The sequence below is a fragment of the Hylaeus volcanicus genome, chromosome 7, assembly GCF_026283585.1.
Source record: "Hylaeus volcanicus isolate JK05 chromosome 7, UHH_iyHylVolc1.0_haploid, whole genome shotgun sequence".
NCBI lineage: Eukaryota > Metazoa > Arthropoda > Insecta > Hymenoptera > Colletidae > Hylaeus > Hylaeus volcanicus.
Genome location: NC_071982.1, coordinates 14,936,066 through 14,957,948, shown reverse-complemented (window position 1 = coordinate 14,957,948; position 21,883 = coordinate 14,936,066). Strand labels below are relative to the sequence as shown.

The 21,883-nt window shown below is 40.4% G+C and overlaps 1 protein-coding gene across 1 annotated transcript in view; it reads left to right on the top strand.

Annotated features, from left to right (window-relative positions):
* The first annotated feature begins 5,586 nt into the window (after positions 1–5,586).
* LOC128879283 (hemicentin-2-like) overlaps positions 5,587–21,883 on the top strand; it is a 41,551-nt gene continuing 25,254 nt past the window's right edge. Inside the window, exon 1 of the mRNA XM_054128273.1 lies at positions 5,587–7,144. Within this exon, the coding sequence (XP_053984248.1) occupies positions 7,063–7,144 (82 nt within the window). The 5' untranslated portion in view covers positions 5,587–7,062. The remainder of the gene's footprint in view (positions 7,145–21,883) is intronic.

The following is a 21,883-nucleotide window of genomic DNA, read 5'->3' as shown; positions in this document are numbered from 1 at the left end:
GCTTCGAAGTTATAGTTTTACAGGAACAAAAGTCGTTATACGAAAGGGTCAGACGTTCAGGATGGCCAACTACGCGATTCGTCGTGATACCAATATTTACCCCAAGCCCGCGCCGTTCGGTCCCGAGAGGTTCCGAACGAGGATTTCGAGTCAGCAAATCCTGCGTCCCATTTAGCCAGTTTGGAAACGATTCTAGAAAACCGCATCGATAACTCCCTGAAAAATGTCTTATTACGTCCGGGGGATCCTTGCGTTTCTGCGATTTATTTTTTGCGGGTGATAATTGGAAACAACCCTGTGAGGGACACCTACCAAGAAAATCAGGGATGATGATCGGTTATTCAGCTGACACATGTAAAAGTTTCAGAACTGTCGAAGTCCTGGAACATGGTTAAATAGTTAAAAAGAAACAAAAATCCCATGCGTTACGCTCCGTGCAATGGGCTGAAGTAGAATGAGATACTGGTCAGACACGCTACGCGTATCGTTACAGCTATCCATGCGACAGGGACTGCATATTTTCACTACAACAGTCTGATAGCTTATAAAAAAATTACATTTAGTTTGTTTCATATTGCCAGTTTTGTTTCTTTTTAATTATTTACAACTAAGTTACAACTAAGTTTAGATATCGTTTAAGAAATTATAAACAGAATACTTTTGAGGAAAATTTTATGATATCGATTACAAAATTGTTGAAACTGGTTGCCTTCCTGTCGTATGCGTAGCAGTAACGATACGCGTAGCGTGTCTGACCATAATCTCATTCTACTTCAACTACGGAGCGTAACGCATGGGATTTTTGTATCTTTTTAATTATTTAACCATGTTCCAGAACTCCGAACGTTCTGAAACTTTTACATGTGTCAGCTAAATAACCGATCGTCATTCCTGATTTTCTTGGTAGGTGTCACTTACAGGTTAATATGAGGGTAAACATCCGTAACTTTATTATCTTTTTTCTTGGTTGCTATTTCAGATAATTGAAGTCTGCAGAAACGAAAATATTCGTACTTATAAACTGCATCTCATATATTTTTTCGGGGTATTTTTGTAATTATTAAGAGTAGAAAATAAATAATTTACTTTTTGGCACAATTACCACCCGCCAAATATTTTTCTTCGAAACAGTTGTTAGCGTTGCGGTTTCTTCCCCTGACTCTTAATGCTGACCAAAAACATTTGCGCATTCGCAGCACATATTTCGGGCGGTCCTTTTGTTCGTCCGAATCGTGGCATGAAATGTTTCCCACGTTCAGGGGATCAACGTCTCTCGTCTCGCTACTCTTTTCTGTTGTTTTCCATGTTTGTGTCTCGGACAGAGGAGGGCCGAGTGCTTGTAATTTCGTAAATTGGACTCATCCAGGTAATGCACGAGCACGCGCCTGTATACGTGATAACGTTTATTGCGGATTACAACAAAAGGGACTCGGAATCTTTTCATTTTTGTGAATAATAAAAGTCCTGGAAATTTTCTGCTGGAATCATGAACTTGAATTGGCTCGTGCATCTTTCTTTTTTAATAATCAAATTAAACGACGTGGTAACGTTTTAACTCTTTGCACTCGGATGTCCTCTCTGAGGGGACAAATAAGTCTAACAAACATTGCTTCTGAATAAATATTGAAACAACTCTAAATCTTTTAATTATCGTGAATAACAAAAGTCTGGAAAATTCGTGTTTGAATTTATAGGACTCGAATATATCTTATCTTTTATGTTAGCTCACGGACATAAACAAGATAAGACTGCATGTTCAAAAATGTGTGCATACCGTATATACGCAACGTAAACAACAAAGTTCGAGGTAGAGTTGCATAGAAGGAGAGCGTGTGAGGTACATTTAGAGTGATGTACAATCAAGAAAGTCGTTTAAAAAAAGCGATAAAGAGGATTTCTGGAGCATTTGTAGACGACAGATAGATGAACGAGGACACTTCACATAAAATTCGATTATTTAAGAAGATAAGCGAGCAAACCTAAGATCGTATCTCAACAGAAAGAAACATTCTCAAAATAGATTTTGTTTCCTCGTTTTTTAAGAAAATAGTTCCAAGCGCAAAACGACAATCGAATGGGGACGTTTCGCTGTTAAAATTAAGAGTAACTGGTCGGGACACTACCATCGGTATCGTTCCGCCAAGATATTTCAGAATTTCGGACATCCGCATCATCTGACCAGTGTGTATTTTGAACTTAACCCCTTTCTTGGGGTGCGCCCGAGAATCTTATTGCGGAAGCAATAAACTTCTCGAGCACTCCATTGTCGACCTTCCCGAGCTTTTAGTAACCTCGTCGTAATTGTGACGAACGTAGCACTTCCTACCTCATTCAACGGACCCTTTTGTAACCGACTCGGGAGATCGTAATCAGAGATAAGAATCCTCGCGCGATCGATAGCCGCGTTTCTCATTACTCAGGTTTCTTAAGCAGCAAATTTCTTAACGCGTTCGGCAAACACGAAACGCCCAGTCGTCAAGAGAGGCCTCACCTGTCCTTCATTGATTTTCACTGCCATTAATTCTCCTCGACATAGATGCTCCTTCGATCTTACAGTCAGTAATCGTTACTCGCTACACCATTACGAAATCGAATCCGAATCTATCCCACTAACCAGCGCGCATAAAACGTTTTACCAGGCCTCCGTAAAGCGAAATATTACGTGCCCGCGCAACGCGACACGATTTAACCCCCGCTGTGTACATATTTTTACAGGTTCAGCGAATACGCGTAAACCGGCGCTACAGGACGCAACGAACGCGAAACGACATTCGGTTTGCGTAATTCAATAAACAAGTTTCAGCGGTGTATCGCGACTGCGTCCGCTGATAACTTTATTCCGAGGGAGAGACAAAAAAAAAAAATAAAATGCTATTCTCTTTGCCGCGACGGCAAAGCCAGGCGCGACAAAAGCCGGGACAGTGCCGGCACGGAATACATATTTATGAAAATGTTCATTCGAAAGTTCGACATTTAAATGGAACGATTTTTCACTCGCTGGCGGGAAACTTTTTTTTTCCCCGCGATGGGGCGAAAAAACGCGTCCGCTGTTTGGACGGCGGGTAACTTTTTCGCAGAGAATTTTGCAACATTTAGAGACATACGAAACCATTTCGTCCCTTTCGCGTGCTTTAATAGGATCCCGGCTGTGCTTGCGTCACAAAGGGCGGAGGAAAGTTGAACAAAAACCGGCGGAGCTTTGAAGTGACCGATAAGTTTGCCGTGTCGCCGATAGAGGGTGACAGCGTAGCCGTTTCCGGATCCGCGACATTCGCGTGCCCGGCAAACGGAAACCGTTGCCTTGGTAATGAGTTTGTAAACAGATTATAACTTTTACTTTATTGTTAACTAAATAGAAACGATGGTGTATCTTGTTCTCTATATTTTTGGAATGTTCGAGAGGTGTAAGTTTTGTAAACAGTATTTAATACTAATTGACGACAAGGACAAATTTTATTTCGTTGTCTATGAAAGACAACAGTCTATGAAATAAAAATTGGCAATCGAATTGGTCGACTTACGATGAATATAAAAAATAGAAATTCGTCTACACATTCCGTACATTTAGATATCTGTTTGTATTGCGCGTGTAAGTGCATACATTCTGCATATTTGAATATAAAATATGGATTTGTGTAAATATCCCTGTTAGACTTATAACATGCTATCCTGTTTATCTGTTCGAAAGACGAAGTCCATGTGCTTATAGGTTTTCATAAAGGGCCGAGAAATGGAGCCATGGTTAGTTCAACGATACCGAGTGAACAACCCGTTAGTGGGTTCCAAAGGTAAATCGATTTTGTTTTGACTATGGTTGTTGACACATTAAACTTTCCCTGTATATATTGTTGGAGCTTTTGGCGTCAGAAACTAATGTTTGGAAACGAAGGAAAGTTACAGAGTGGGATTATATGGTCTAGGCTTGTTAGGCAGGCTTACCAGTAATTTTGTTTGTACAACGACCAAGAATGCAGACCCCTGTGTCATTTTGGAATTGTTTTGAAAATAAAATCCGCTTCGAAGTCACGAACGAGGTTTTCAGCGTTTTGGGAATCTTGAACATTTTAAAAGTCTTGAATAGTCTTGAATGTTTTAAAACTCTTAAATATTTTAGAAGCTTTGAATTGTTTCATTCACTTCAGAAACTTAAAATTTGTATCTTTAAAGTATTTCAACTTTAATAAATAGACTTGAATTTATTTATTATTTCTTTATAAGAGATGAAATAGACTTTATTATCTTCGTATAATTTTCTTTTCTTTACGAGAGACGAAAGAAAGATCAGCTCGAATTAACCTCACTATAGCGATCTCTAGCGAACCCGAGGCGAGTAATGAACTTTTGATGCTCGTAGAACCCATTAATTTCGCATTTCCATTTGGTGGAAATCCGTTAGAGCAAATGTATCGAAATTAATTTGCTTACGAATTTGTTTCCGCGGGCAATGTTACACCAGGAAATACGAGACAATTTAGGGTGACTTTGCCCAAGCAAATTCCATTTCATTTATGGCATTTATGAACAACTTGGGGCCACGGGTATGGCGAGGTTCGGTTTGAGAGAATGTAGGCCAAAACGTTCTAGGTACAGCGCTTCATAATTGGACGAGGAACGCTCAATTCTACGAGAACGCTCCTAAACGCAGCCCATTTTATTAACGAAAGCATTAATTCTTTTCACTCAAGATATTTTATTCTCTGAACAAATCTATCAAAGTTTCACGGTTTACTATAGAGTTTTGAATTTGTTTCTCAACCCTTTCGATCCAGCTGTTTTGAATTTGGATGCTATTCGTTTTTTTTCCACAGCAACATTCATATATATTATTTGTACATAGAGTATACAATAATAAACTCGTTAAATATTGATTTAAACAAAAATCGCTATGGAGAAATGTGTCGATATATATATGTTTCCTCAGCGTAAATTAAATTCATTTTTTCATCATGTTTCTAAAGTCTCAATTTATGCAATGTAATGTTTGATACCTTGTGGTGGTATACTTGCAAGTTTCAATCTTGTCGGGGATTCAGGTTAAGGCTCTTAGACAGGGATCAAGATGAAATTTAATTCTCATTTAAACGTCGAAGACTGCTGTTCCACTTGTGTAAAATCTATTAGGAAGGCTAAAGAAGCTAATTATTAAGGTATTTGCGTCTTACGTGGTCGTGGAGTAAAGAAAGTAGCTTTAAAAAAATATAAACAAATGCAATAGAAAATTTCAAAATTTCTGACCGGCCATGGCTTCTTAAACTCACAGGTTCCCCGTTCGCGCTCCGACACGTTCCAACTAGTCCAAATGATTCGCGATCTGTTTTTAACGTTCTCCGCTAATTCCCTGGGATAATGAATGAATAGTAAATACGACGTTCGAGCTTCTCGCACCGTTTTCTAACATTTGTCTGTTCGTTGGGGGTTGAACAAGGGGAATAGCCTGTAGTGATCGCCAGCGAAGGGGCGGGAGGGGGGTATGAAAAGTGCTCGGAGAATGCTTTAAGCTGCCGCCGGAGGGTGGCGAAATCGCACGAATCGTACCGAGCTCAGCCGAATGCTCGGTTGCCCCTGTCAGTAGGCCTGCTGCGACGCAGCAGTGAGCGCGCCTTCTACTTCGCGCAAGGACTACGCTCCTTCTCGCCGGGATAACTGACACGCACAGTGAATTATCAATCTATCGTATCGATCATTTCCACTGCCGAAACTCGTTTTTTTTAAAAAGTGCACAACGGAAAGTAACCTCATGCGTGAACCATTCCTCGTAATCCAACAGTGAACTCACAGACAGGACTAGATCAACGTTTGAAAATTGCGATCCATCGTCTCAGTGTCAGCTCCTACTCTGTCCTTTCGTGGTTTTGACAGACACCATAGGAATTTCGAATCAGTCGCGATTAACCAACAGAAAGTTCGAAATCGTTAAACAAATTCCTTAAGCGCTATCGGTTTCATAACGACCAGAGGAGCTTTTGGAAGGGTCTATAAAAATACGTTGACCCCACCTGGTCAACTCCACCTGTCTACCAAGGGTCGCCACCGCTTTCTCGCCGATAAAACCGTCGCGAAGACGCAGATGGGAGCCTAAAGTGTTGACATTTCCTCCCCGTCGTCGATTCGGAAGTTTTAAACGCGAGTATCGCCGCTGGAGTACGTGGAACATCTTCGATCCTCCGTGGTACACCATGGACCGACGACAGCGTGCGTATCCTACCGCGATAGCATCCGATGGATCCTAATGACGCCGTTTGGGTGTCGTCAGTGTCGTCGGTATTATCTATTCGCGTCGCGCAAGTTATTTTAAAAAAGACGCCCGTTACGTCACTATCGACGAACGATGACGGACGCCCGTGCGAAGCGTAGCAGCGTACGAAGCCATCGTTAATGAACCGTGTACGAAACATGCGATTAACCGATCGAGTAGCCCCATTAATAACGGCGAAGACGCTCCACAAAGAACGCACGCAGTCGCCCCGATGGGGGATGACCAACGGCTTAAAAAAAGGACGAGATCCCTCAGCGAGGTGCATTCTTGTTCAAACGTTTCGTGAATGACACTCCGTTCGCGTTTGATAGCGTGTGATTCTGTTTAAGACTAGTAGAAAGGTACCTCGTCGCGAAGTTAACAACTCTGGACAATTTGTTCCATACTCTCTTCCATGTATTCTTGTTCAAACGTTTCATGGATGAATTCTGTTCGCGTTTGATAGCGTGTGATCCTGTTTAAGGTTGCTCGGAGCATCGGATTGTCCCTGTCGAGAAATTAGACAATTTGTTCCACGATCGAGGTAAACGTCGATGAGGTGAATAATAGACGAGCAACGAACGACGGAAGTCGGGGTGTGAAGTTGTGGAAAAGCGAGTGCGGTGTGAAGTTTGCGCGACGGACGCAGGTAGGTCCTGGAAGACGTAGGACCGGTTTGACGTAGGAGTTCCAAGCCGTTCCCAGGACTGGATTCGTCGAAACTTGTCAGTTGTCTCGACCTACTTGCTATCCAAGCAAGAGGACGATATTCGAGCGAGGGAGGAGAAGGAGCTTGAGAGGACTGTTCGGCCAAACACAGTCGTAGGATGAAGGGGATGCTTTTGCTGATGAGCGTGATGGCTCGGTTTGTCGCGGCGGAAGTTTTCCTCGGGAACGTCGACGAGCCGAGTAAGTGATTGAAACTTCTGATTTATGTTGCTCCACGTTTCCCAGGAACGTTCAATTAAGACGTAAGAGTAATTCTGTTTGCAATTAAGAGGACTCGGTGAGCGCTCGCGATGCGAATGTCCCGCGACTAATTATTTCGTTTAGGGTGGAACTAGGTAATACTGTAGTGCATACTGGGTACAGTGTAGGTCAAATGGTAGGATATGTCGTGTGATTAACTTGTTTGCGTCACACGGAGAAGGAATTTATTCTTATGACCAGAATTTTGTTTTTATTCTCTAATTCTCGGGCTTCGATTCAAATTTGAATTCTCAGCGACGAAATTCGAACCGAAAATTCCGCGAACGACGGTTCGAACACGGTTATTTCCCCTGCAAAACGTTACCTGGTCTCGTATCAATCCCGGAATTCCTGCGCAACAGAACGGGGGTTTTGTCGTTACGTCAAACGCTGCTATCGTTGCAATTACGCTTCCAATTAATGCGGGAATACAACTCACCGCGGTGTCAGCCGTCAGCCATAAAGACGCTGTCGACAGGCTCGTAATTGTTATGAAGCATTTATGTATCGTAATGGGGCATACGCGAATGCAGTATGTTCAACCCTTAACGGTTCAGAAGTAGAACCTCTGTTATGTGAACTAATTGCGAGGGACAAAAGTGATCAGATAAGAGAATTTCCACATGATGGAACAACAAGTGGTTAGGACACGAGTTATACAGTGAAAGCTTTTATTATGGGAAACCGAAAGAGTAAGATGGAGTGCTCTAACGGTAACGCAACACGTTCAGTCGGTAATACTCGGTAATGTAGAATTCTAATTGATCGAAGGATTCGTCGATACAATGGCCTACATTACCGTCAGGACGGCTTGTTGTATCGACCGAGTGTTCTATACTGTCGAGCCATAAAAGAAAATAATTCATTCTGAGAACACGTTGCTTAAAGATAAATTGTGGCCACCTAAAATTATATATAAATCCTTTCAGGATTTTATGCTTGGATCATTATTCTTTTTCAAGATCTAGTTTCGATATGCCCTTTAAAGCTAAGGTTCCACAGATGGTAACGATACTTTTTATAAATTGCAAACTCTCCTGCGCTATTCAAATTGAGTGTAAACATGTACAATCCCCTGCATGCTGCGCAGAGTCAACCCCCGAAGCGTGCGTCTTAGCTGCGTGTTTGCCTAACGTGCTTAACATGCAAATCCGATTGAAAACGTTTGTGCATACGTAAAGCATAAGATTTCGTAGATAAAATATATTCATTGCAGGAGAACTAATCCAATAAGTATACAGTACACTGACAATTACAAAGTATGCCTTCGAGATGTCGTTAATCATCGACGCTGATGACGCCTGAACATATTACTAACATAAAAGCACGTTCTATTTATGGTTGCACGCTTTAAAGGTTTCGATATAATTTTAATACTATGATGTGTAAATCAAGAATTTATTAAAAATGTTAAAATGCCAATAGGACGTGACCTATTCGGGTAAAGGAAAGCACGATCGTCAAAGCATTCGCCTAACGAAGGATTCTGATAATGAAATTCTAGCGCACCTAAAATCCCCGCGCGTGTCCATCGTTTCCAGACGCGAGGTACGAAGGGGAAGTTCAGTAGCTTTGATTTCGAAGCCGCAGCACGCTACTGCCAATTATTCAACGTACACATTGTCCTATTGTGAATCAGTCGAGAGATGGTGGTCGATTACTGCATCCGAAGTGGAGCCGTTATGTCAATTTGCATAATGCATCGATTAAATAAACTGGTTGCGGTCCAGTCCGATGTCGTAGAGGACGGGAGTCCCAGCCTGTGCCACCCGCGATATAACTATTGACAGCCGAATTCTCCATACATTCCACGTATACCGTCAAATCTAGGCCGCATTGAAATTAATGCGTGCCCTCCATTTTTCTCTTTCTATTCCCTCCTCACGGCTACGGTATGTTCAACAGGAACACGACTTGCCTGATTTTCGCAAAAATTTATTTTACAAATGTGGAAGTACAACTACAACGAAACAAAATTGCACGATTTAAAGCAGAATAAAATAAAATAAAATTAATATTGTTCCTTTGAATTATTTAAAAGGTTTGGGCACCGTGGTGGGGTTAGTAATTTGTACGATTTTTAAACAGCGGTAAGAAAACAAGTAAAGAGGTTAAAAAATAAAAAGATAAAAAAAAGAAATGCTTGTTTAATGTCTGTAATAAATCTCAAGAAGAATTTTGCTCCATTTCTCAAGTTTCTTTTCGTGTGCTCGCCTTTCTCCGATAATTATTTTTAATTCTGCCGAGCAATACACGACACGATTCGCTGTAAAATTAATTGTTTGTTAACGCAGTCATCCCGCATTACGTCTCGCCGTGGCTGTTTTCAATCTCTGTTGTGAACACACCTGGTTCGAGGTGCGGCAACATAAATTCCGCGAAAATTGACACAATACAGAATAATTTCGCGACGATTGAATTCTCGCAACTGCTACGGCTTTGTTGCATGTAAATATGCTTGCAGGCAAATGTGGTTCAAGCATTGTGCATTTCCTAGTTCTCCGTAAATGGTTTCCTAACTGTACCCCGTCGGAAACTGCGCGAATATATCGTTTGTTTTCCGGAAAACAATTGATTTGCATCTCGCTTAAAGACGTCTATCGTGATAGCGATAAATTCGTCTGTCACTGCTAATTCAATTTTTATTTTCGAAACTAAGCGTCCTATGAATAAACTGCACATATAAAAATGTTTCGTCCGTTCATCCCCTATAAGCTGATCTTTCCTTAAAATTGATTCAACGAATATAAACGTTTCCGAGCCAATTTCTCGAGGGCGTATACACACGCCCTTCGCAGTCAGAGGGTCCGTAACGTTTTATTCGAACAATAATCTCCTAACAATTTATTCGCTAGAATATCCACTGTATCCAGAGTTTAGAAACATCCTATATCAATCAAGTGCAATTAAAATTTCCGTTACAAGACCGACGTTCCAAGCATTGCCTGCGATATTTACGTTGGAATATCGAATCGTTGAGCAGAATGCTCTCATCCGCAGTTTAGCGTAAAATGAAAAGGCGCCAGGCGCCGTTTATCACGGGCGACGCAAACATTATGGCGCCGCATGTAACACGACAACGTGGCCGAGAAACTATCCGTTCGCTACGTGTGTGCAACAACTTAAGGCCGAGGTAGGGAGCATTCCTGTTCTCCTTCCACCTCCGGGGGCGAAATTGCTATAAATTCGCGATATTACGGTGCCGCGAGGTTTCGTAAATAACGCATAATCGCGGAAAAATTCGATGTTAATACGCTTCGATCGCGGGCGGCGCCGTCGACAAATCGGGGTCAATATATCGCGTGAAATATTCCCCGCCTTTTTTTCTTTCTTTTTTCTTCTTTTTCTCCCACCCCCCCTCTCCCCTCCTCCCTCCCCCCGTGTGGAACGTTGACATCGAATAATTTTCAACACGCGAACCGTGCATACGTGGTTCGTTAGAATATTTCGTTATAATGACGTAATAACGTCATAGTTCTGCCGCGATACGCGCTATTTCGTACAGCCGCGTCGGATGAAAATATTAACGTCATTTGGTATACACGCCGTCTGAGAAATTATTCAAAGGGCTTTCTCGGAAACGGAGGCGACGTTGCGCATTCGTTACCTTTTTCGTACTCGGCTGGCATGATAACGTCAACGGTGACGATCCACGTTGTTTCTTTGACGCTACGTATCTGATCCCACGCTCTTTACTTTGCAACGCGGCAGCTTTATTTCCTTTATTAGAGGTTTAGCGCGGTATAAACTGCTGACACGGGTCATTAGCGAAATTACACGCCTCGAACAGTTTTTATGATTTCATCTTGCATTTAGTTACAAGGGAATGTTCGTTTCCTCCGGAAAAGTTAATCATTCGTTGCTCAACGACGAGTTACGTCGCAGGAGATGATAAAAGTTTCGTTCTTTGGAGAAGGTTAGTCTCATTCGTTTCTGTTGGAATGTTTACTGAAATTCAACATGTTGTTTTACTACGAAAATAAATGTACTGAGAATATATGCAGAATATGTTATATCTGTAACTGCAGAATAACGAAAGAGACAGTTTTCGTTTAGGCTATGGCCTACGCTCCGAAGAGGACCCTTCTTGTAGTTTACTAGAGACTAAGATGTGCTAAAACTACGCTGTATACAGCTAGCAATTCTTTCTGCGGTTTTCTTATAACGTTCATCGGTCAGTCTTGTGCAGCTCCTCCTTGAGAACAGATCACAGTTTGCTCGTGACCAACTTAGAAAATAAACCTAAAGTTAATCTGTAAATTGAATATTTTATTATTTACATATACCCCATTTCCAATAGTTTCTAATAGAAACTATATCTTTAATTCCAATAAAAACATTGTTATCGGAAATTAGCTTTCTCTCAAATATTCTTGTATATATCGTAATTTTGCAATTATGTCAAAGAAGAATATATTTGTTGGCATCAGAATATTTTGATAATAAATACAGTGTACTTTTCGTTGCAGCTAGAAGCTACTCTGGAACTTCAAAAAAAAATCAATTTCTTTCGTTGCTTAAATAACATTTCAAAGTAAACAGTTAAGAAACGAAATTCTTTCCCACCAGCTTATCCTCATTTGTTTATTACAAAACTATGTTGCTAATTAAAACAAAGGCTTTATCGATAATACAATATGAAACTTTCAATCCGGGACTTCGATACCGTTTTTCACTACGCAGCGATGTTAATTTCCCGTGAACTTCCTTACCGCGACGCGACGCCGCTATAAACTCCGCCAATAATTTTAATTTCGGTAGACTTTATATTACTTAAGTGCTTCCGCTTTCGAAAGTTTTCACCGCGGGCGTAGGAAGTTCGCGGGAACGTGAACGTTGCGCTCCACAGGTATTTGATTAGAAATAAAGGGCGGGACGCGACTACAAACCGCCGCGGAAGTAATGCCGAGTACACGGGGAAGTGATGACGTTTTTCACGGGACTGGTGAAGAAAAAAATAAACACCGGCGAAAGAAAAGCCTCGAGAGTTTTATATTAATCGTGGCACGGAGTCGCGAGGTTTTTATTAGCGAAGTGCAATTTTCGTGCGAATATCTCTCCTTGGTACCACGCGTTAGGATTAGTCGCGTTTAGTGGTCCCGTTTTCTTCGGGCGAGTGCCAAATTTTAATTTAGCCATTCGTCCGGTCGCGATAGGTTTAGTGTTAACTAATTCAGTCTTAACTTGCGTCGTACCTGAAGCTACAAAGTGATTCTGTGTCACGAAAAAATATTAAAGAAATATTGAGAAAACTCGACAATTACAGGGAAGGACGGTTATTCGATATATCGTAGGAGAGAGTCTGATGTCGGAGGCGCGTAACCGCAATCTACGTATATGAGATCAGGCGTGACGCAAATTGACAATCACTGGGTGGTAGCACACGATCCTGTATTAGTAAGAAGCTCTGACGCGCGTATCAACGTCGAATTTTGTAGTTCCGTTATGATCATTAAATAATCTGTCGTCGGTTGACAGCGAATGCGAATAGCTTAAAAAGGGGGTCTAAGTTTAGAAAAAAAGGCACTTCTCCGAAACGATGGTTAAAATTGCAAAACTATTCGGACGGTTTGAAACTAACGGCCTGATACGTGGTGCGAACAAAAAAAAACGAAACCCAGAGTATTTCAAAGTTCGACGAGGGTTAACGAATGGAACCACGACAAACTTTTCACGGGAACAGCCAGCTGAAAATTTTCCACAAACTACCACCGAATTGTGACTAATGCGTCAGATCGGTCCAGCTCTAGGATTTTCAACTGTTGGATCTCTCTATTGCTGTTTCGAACGCCGCTTATCCCAGCTGGAATTCAACATGGCGTATTTACAATTAACTTTTTAACTAACGCGTCATTTCACCGGGAACCTTTTTCGATAAAGACTTTTATGTTCGTTTGCTTCTCAAAATGGTCTATAAATTGAGATTCCTTCTTTTTTATTTAGTGATTCAAGAGAATACTTTCTTAGGTTTGGATAAATTAAATTGAAAAAAGTAAAAAGAAATGCTTTGCCAAAATGTTTCCATCGAAGCGTCTCGCTCTGTCTAATAGAAATCTAATCAGAAATGTTATTATCGAGGAATTAAATTTACTTATATACAAACTAGCTAATTTATTTTAAACGTAAATCATATTTCATTTGTGTATAGAAATAATATATTACAAAATTCATTTTAAACGTAAATCATATTTCATTTGTGTATAGAAATAATATATTACAAGATTCATTTTGAAATAATGCTTCCAGAAATGTCTTCAAAATCCAAACGACCTCAATTTCGCGAATGATTAATCGGCGATATTATTAATTGTACTGCTTGATCAAACAAAAATAATAGGAAACTTGATCCGTCTCCATTTTAGTAAACCTCCGTAAAACTTTTCCAGGAGTATATTACCGTTAGATGCGAACCATTAAGAAGGTTATATCCGGAGAGAACATATTTTTTAAAGTTTTCTCATTTTCCACTGCAACAGTATCTCCGTGGCTGAATTACTTAAAATTGCGTCTGCTATCAACCTGGTCGCTCGTCTCGGTTCGCGAAATACTTAGAAGGAGTAGAAACAGTAAATTATGTTCAAGAGTTGTTTTTTGAAATGTTATGAAATGTGGTATTTGTTCATTTAGCCTCTGCAAGCATTTAGATTACATAGGATTGCGTTGAAAAACACGAAACAATGTACAGTTATTTGTTTTATTTATAAAAAGATGTATATCGTATAAATAATTATTATACCTTGAACAGCGAGTAACACAATACAATAGACTGAAATGAAAACTGTTTATGGTTCAATTAAAATAATACGAGTTATTCAGAAACATGTCGCATAAACTTGTTGTTATTTAAATATACGTTGAAATGAAAATATACTTAGCATATTTTCAATAAGATTCTTTTGAAGAATTTCTAATCCATGTAGTAGCACAAATGGAAACGTGTATCATATACATGCGAAATAATATTAATTCCATACTTCATACATTTAAATAAAATTTTTCAATAAATCAATAAATTCCCAGCGTTGCGAAACGTTAATTTATCTCTCCGCGCTTTTACGAATTCTCATGGAATTGTGTGCATAAATCTTCATTGTTGAACCGTTCAATAGACAAATATATAAAAATAAAAAAATTTGCTACAAACAACCGGGAAATTGGTGACAACGAAAATATCTGGCCTTGATCGATGCTTTTCAGACGTAAACACAAATAATTTATATCTTTTATTCGCTATTCCCAAAACGATAGTTACATTGTAATATACCTTTGAGAAGATAGGAAATCTTAAGGACATAGAATATACATGGTTCCAATAATTTTATATGAAACTTTTCTGAATATTTCTCCAAATATTAATTGTAGCAAACAATATTCATTTCAGTCGACTATAAGATATTATTGAGTATTCGATGTAAATCAAGTTTTTCTTATACTTCCAGCTATAACTTATGAAATAAAGAGACATTGGATACACCAGTTCACTATTATTATTGTTAACATTTGAATTTCGAGAAATATCAATTAAACATTCTCAAGCGTTCGCCTCTCTATTTATCAGTTAGTTCCTTCTTGTATAAAAGCTAAAACGAAATGTAGATTCGTGTAAGTTGCCAGCGATCGATCTTCCGAATGGATACCGGCCTGGCTTAGCCAGTAATGGATTTAGATGGACTTCAGAGTTCGATCCCGAGTTTCGTTGCCAATGCTTTCCATGCTCGGGGAACTTTGAAAAGCAATCTAGCCGTCCGCTAGACTTTTAAAAATCGCACCGCATTAGCTGCTTTAAAAATACTCTCGTACTATGTACACGTTGCAGGACGTAATCAAATTTTACGCATTGCACGTCGTATAGAAAATATCGATCAAAGTGACTGTTGTAACACACGCAACTTATTATTTGTTACAAATAATACGCCAGAGATAAACTTTTCATCTTTATTTACATTCCGTTTCTTTCTTCCTGGAGATGGAAAAGTGAAGACTGTTTGGTTTAGGGTCTATTTACACATATCCGTAACGTGGCAGTTCTGTATCCGTTCACAGTTCCGTAATGTTCCATCAGTGTCAGTGATTTTAAATATTCTTCTGTCCGTGGTTTCGTGACGTTACTGATACGGTACGGATACGGAACTGACGCGTTACGGATACGTGTAAATAGACCTTTATTGTTATAGTGCTTACAGAGTCTACTTTATATTCGCACATACGTATTGCACTTTCCCGATACTTTTTTCTTACAAGACCTCTCTCTGCCTCGTTATCTTATTTTTCCATTACTCATCTTACGCCACAGGCTTTCGATACTTTTATATTTTATTCGTAGCTTGAAAAACTGGAGCGGACGGCCGGGAATCGAACCCGAGCTCTCTCAGCGCGGTAGTCGTTTACGCTACCCACTGCTCCGCCGTCCGGCCCTAAAAGTGAAGAAAAGTAACTCGTTAGTAGGGCCATTCTAGCAGACCTTACCTCAAACAAAGAAACATTCGGTGGTCCTCTTTGTTTGCAGTTACTGTCGCGTCTTTCGTAACACCCGAGGACGATGACCCTATTAACCACTTACATCGCGTGACGCGAGACTCTTGCACTTTCGGATTCTTTGTTCTATTCAGCGGTGCAGAGAGGAATCTTCGAAACTGCGGTAGTTTTGAAAAGAAAAAAAAAAAAAAAGAACGGATTAAACGGAGTTGCGAAACTTGGTAAATCTTTAGGTTCTCGTGATCGTCCTCGGCGTTTTGTACTTTGCCCCGAATGGGAGATTATGCGTAGTTTAGTTTCCTAATCCGTTTATGAGTGGGTCTTTGTGGTTGCGGACTGAGCCTGATTGTGTTTTCATGGAGGTTGAAAGGAAGTCTGTTTTCGCGCCTGAATGAAGTTTGCATACGCGATAGTATCTACGGCTAAATCACGGTTAAACGGATTTCAAATTTAGTGGACGGAATTGGACGATACCGCGTCGGTATATTCCCAAGTAACGCGTCGTTCGATTTCGTTCCGTGTTACTTTAAAATTGAATCAATTTTTTTTTTTTATATACAGTTAAACAATTTCGAAAGTTGGTTAACAATCAATCGAAGCCAGCAGCAGTCGCGAGCAACGTAGAAATCGCTCGAAGGATTAATTGTCCTTACGAGAACCGGTGTCCGATTTCCTTCGTATCCCGCGATGGTCATTATGTTTCTCTCCGTCCCACGAAATATCGATCGCCAATTAATTAATTCCTCCAACAATCCGTTTCGCAAATAGGAACGAGCGGTGCGCTCGCGATTTATAGCCCAGGGAAAAAGAAAAAAAGAAAAACCACCGGAGAGCTTTCAACGGAGAAACATCCTCTTTGATCGAACGGGCAGCAATCGACATCGACGAGTCTCTTTCCCCGCCTATGCAAATTTCAGAAACTGTAATATGCGCGGGCGTAAAGTGACGTAACACGGTGTGCTCGCTGATTTTCCGTCGGGCGTCGATGTTTGCCGGCTGCCCCGGCCACCGATTGCCGATTATCGGACGGATCGCGGCAGCATGTTTATCGTGCGGCTATAATTCCGACCGCGGTGAAGAGAGTAAAGAGATTTGCATATAAAACAAGCAATTTACTCCGTTTCGGGGACGGGGGATCGGTAGGAGGGGGTGTTGGGGGGTGGGGTGGGGTGGGGGAGGGGGTGATCGGGACATTACTCCTGCTTTAAAGGATAATGGAATAAAGCGGTCGCCTTGTGTCCGTTTTACATCGTTATACCGGTTATCGGGAATTTGCTTTGATTATATACTGGAAACCCGTGGCAATTTCGATGCCGCTATCAACTATAGAGCGTAATGGATGGACGCGATCCCCGGTGACGTATCGCTTTTGATATTTAATTGCGGCGACATTCGGACGACTAATTTGCCGTGATAATCCTCTTTTCTCGTCGCCGGTCTTTTGATCCGCGTCGGGTCGGGTTTAGGAGTTTGCTAAATCTAGGCGGATTCGGCGGGGATTATGAACGATAAATAATTGGCGAACGGGGTTGTTACACGGCCATGAATTCGGCGTGAATTGAACAGCGAACGAACACGTGAGATAGTTCAAAGGGGCATTTTAGTCCGGAGCGACAATTTTCAGGTATCCTTCTGGATCGTTTTCTTTATGTATGGACTTATGTTCCAGGAAAGTACATCGTTTATTTTTAACAATCAAATTAAGTACGTTCATAGTTGCCACTCTGGTGGCCATTCTGCTGATCTGAAATGAAAAAAATCAAGAATCATAAAGAATGTATTATATGTCAAGAATGTGCGTAATTTATTTTTAATGAAAATGATCTAAATTAACCGTAATACAAGTTCATATAACGTACATAATACGAGTAATATTAAATTTAGAATCCATTTATGATTATTCAACATATCATCATATTACGATTTAATAACGCTCGCGGGAACCGCGTTATTTTTCATCAAGAACCGTGTAAATTTCGCCCGAATAATTTCCTTGTGTTTCAAATAGTTTCCAAGATAGCGTCAGACGGATGAAACTTTTGAGGGTAGTTCCAACACTTAAACCCGAGTTATCGCCGCTGAAAATATTCGAGTCCCGGTTCTTGATGAAATTTAAGAGTTGTAGATGGCGTAGACATTTGAACGCGAGCAATAATATTTTCATGGTTGCGCTAATTTTTTATTATACGACATGAATAATACTAGAAATTACTGTTCATTCACTGTTTGTTTATTGCTCGTTTTAATACCGTACCTTTTGTAATTACGTTTTAGTGTTGTTTGTACACACAAGTCAATTTTAGTATTGCGCATAGTAAAAGTGACACGATGAAGGAATAAAGTGCTTCTCGACAAAAGGAACCACAGAGAGCCCGTGTTTCGAATAAACGGGATGGAAAAATGCAATATGAGCTGTGGCGCGTGAAAGATAGCGTTCGCCGGTAGGAATGCCGTCGTCAGACAAAAAGCTCGGCAATCACAGCTGAAGATGGAATGCAAAAAGTTCTTCAACCGGTAAACGTTCCTCCGCGACGTCGTTGCTTCAGAAGGAACCCCTACCAACGCGTAGTTATTGCTTTGCATTTATAGCCTCGTTTTCCATCCCCTACCACTGTTTTCCCACGAAAAAGCGTTGTCTAGGGAACGGGCGATGCCGATAAGACGCGAAAAAGTTCACCTCGAGAGAGAGAGAGAGAGAGACAGGAATCGTCGAATCGAAAATACAAAGACGTTTCAATAAATACTGAAATTACGCTATTTTTAAAAAACATATTAACAACAAACATTTTAGGAGGATTTGACGAAGAATCTTCAACTAAAAAAATAGACAATCTTGAAAATATAACATGAAGTGTAAGAAGAATAGTTATGTTTATTCTATTTATATTCTATTTATATTTACAGGTATTTTATTTATAAAAATGGATGTTTGACCGATCATCACGAAACTTGGCACAGATACGTATTTTTTCACGGAGAAGGTTTTTACGGTATTCAATTTGTTGTAAATCGAAGGTTCCGATTCGAAATCTTAATATTTCCACTTTATCATCGTGGAATCGACTTTCACCGAGAAGAGGTTGCAGAACGTTTCTCCCGCAATCGCGATCATCGCGGCTGAGTTGCGATCGGTGGTCGTGTATTCGAGAACGTGGCTTCTCCTTTCATGCAGTCCTTTGCTGATTGCAATTTTGCTTAGAGATATTTGAATCCTCGTGAATCCCGACGCAGACCGGCCGATAACGCCGCTTCGGTTTCTAATCTAGGGGGCAACTCCACCGGCAGGAAAGTAGGAAGATTGTATCGAGACACATCGCTGATCGGACCGAATGATTATTCTTTGGTAGCGATTGCCCTGAAAAGCAGGAAACAGTCGATAAAGTCCTTTTATTACTCGGACTGGGGTATTTTATCTTTGTAGAGCACGAATGCTCATGAGATTAAATGCTGCATGTCCGAGCAGATGCTATTTTATCGGTATGAATTATTACGTTTGTTATCCTTTGTTCCCGATGACATTTGGGAATGAACGAATGTGATATTCTTTATTCGCGACTCACTTTTAATTTTCAGTGCCTGATATCTACATTCAAACAAACGAAAAAATAATTTCTCTTTACGGATATAAAATAAAATTCATGCGATAAGGGTTAGGTCGATGTATCTTGTAAAAGTTTTCCTTGTAAAATTATCAAGTTATTTAATGGCCGGGAAATCAACGTCACTGAATCTCAAGGAATAGAATATTACAAAATGTTCTCGAAACAATGTCAACTAGCATCTAATGCCTCGTTCTTTCATACCCGCAGACATAAACAAGAAATAATTTTTCTCGTTGAGGATAAAATGAAACTCATGAAATGTATAACTAGTTTGTCGTATTAATAACGAGACCTGAGAGTAAAACTTTATCGCATTCGTGAAACGGAAGGCACTAATGAATCTTACCGCAAAACAGAGGTACAAGGCTCATTAATACCCGTTCCCATTTCGAGATACCCACTCGTCGAGCCATCAAGTCGAATTAAACCCTACAAAGCAGCCGATGAACTCGGTACCTGGGAGTCACCAATTTGTCCTTGTTAAATAACTCGTTAACTCGATTCGCGATTGCCATCGAAGGAGAGAAGCACCGACACGAATTTACATTTCATTTATACGTTACGCACTGGAGGGTATGATTAAACGGCAACAGAAACATACACGTGGACGGCAAAAAGGAATCCTTCTGGGCGGAGCCGTTGAATTTCCTCCAGGCGCATGTTCGTGTCGCTTCGACTGTTAGTGGTTACGCAACGTGCATTACACGTAGCTGAGCCGCGAACAACTACGGGATAAATGTAATTGAATCGTTAATTGACGACTAATTTTTGTCAATTATTAACATGTTACGAGTTCTGTAGTTACGTAAAACCAATTACTTGTAGCAATTATAATTGACATTTAAAAAGTGCAGAAATGAATTGCCTGTGGCAATTACAATTGATTTATTGCCAATTCCCAATTGCCAATAATAATTCAATTCCGACATTGTGGAAATCAATGACGATTCAATTCTATTTTTGAATAGCAGTTGCAGTTGATCGCAATTAAATCCTTCTCTCCACTCGCGATTAATTTTGTACACGATCGATGAATTAATTGAATATGCACTTGATTATTATCCAACGTTGATTGATGATTCCTGTAATTATGAAAAACCGTTAGCGTGCCACGGTATTAAGAGTGGTACGTATTTGTCGGGGCATACGTCGTACGTTAATGATCGTCGTCGCGGACCTTAATCGAGGAACCCTGCCAGAATTATTTATGCATTCCATGCTGTTCCGAGCGTAATGTCTTTTGTTCTTGTCGCGTGTTGTACTGTCGCGTCTCAACTGCTTGTCGTTTTAAGGCGAAACTACACAACGCTCTTTCGAGTAATGGTCAGCGGCTGTAAATTCGTGAAACACGGCACGTTTTTTGCCACGCCGAGGTAGCGAGTGATATATGTACGGAGCGTTCGAGAAAAGGGTTCCAGATATTTAGTGCAGCGGTTATATTCCAAAAAGTTTCAGACAAAGCACCGGCAGTAATTCGCAAATGTTGACACAAACCAGACAAACACGCAGACTTTAAATATAAATAATATCGCAGAAAAACTATCTATATATATATATATATATATATATATATAGATATATCATATATATATATATAAAAATTGATGTTTGTATATTCATATGTACATGATTGAAATTACGCTATTTTAAAAAAACCATATTAAGAAATCGAATTTAATTCTTTCGAGGTCGATACAGGCACTTTTCATTAGTAAATGGAATAAAAAGACAAACATTTTAGAAGGATTTGACAAAGAATATTCAGGTAAAAAAATAGGCAATTTTGAAAATATAACTTCAACTATATGCCAACTATATGTTGCTTGCTCCAGAGTAGAGACACCAAGAAGTCTATACGTATATACACCGAATCAAAAAACAAAAAATATTGTTTATCAACTCGCCTTACGCTAAACGTTAGGATCGGTTTAAATTATTTTAAGATCAAAATCTAAATTCAACTCGCTCTTAGCACGGCTGAAGCCGTCCCGGGGCCTGCCGGTATAACTACATACAAACGTTCCACTATAAATTTCCGAAAGATTGAATTTACCCATGAATAAAATACCAACTGCCGCTAAAATACCCACGAACTAAGCCCCATAAATCGAAAGAATTGGCAAGAGTTACAGGAAAATCACAGAGACACGTAGATTTGAATGTTATATATTATTAATTCCGTGCAATTCCCGCTCTCCATCCATCGCCCTTTCCATCCGTCTGCAGCTTCCTTCTTAAGCCGTTTATCGTTCGACCGTGGTGTCGTTTCCATGTCCGATCGATGGGTCGAGATTGCTAGCGGAGCGCGCCAGGTGTGACCCGATAAAGCTGATTTTAAGTCGCCACACGAACATCATTTCGTGCCTCGTTCCTCCTCTTTCCTCCGCGCCTCGTGTTTCCTTTCTTATCTACGCCCGTGGAATCCATCTTTTCGTCCAGTTTCGTTCGCGCTCGGTGCTGGGAACCGGCGCCGCACAGAAAGTGGAAGGCCCGGGACTCAATGCGGGACTGATTGGTCCGCGCGATTGTCCGTCGGTCGCGATTGTCTCTCGAGTACAACTGGCAAAGAAATCCGGCAAAGAAGAACGTCAAAGGCCGCGGG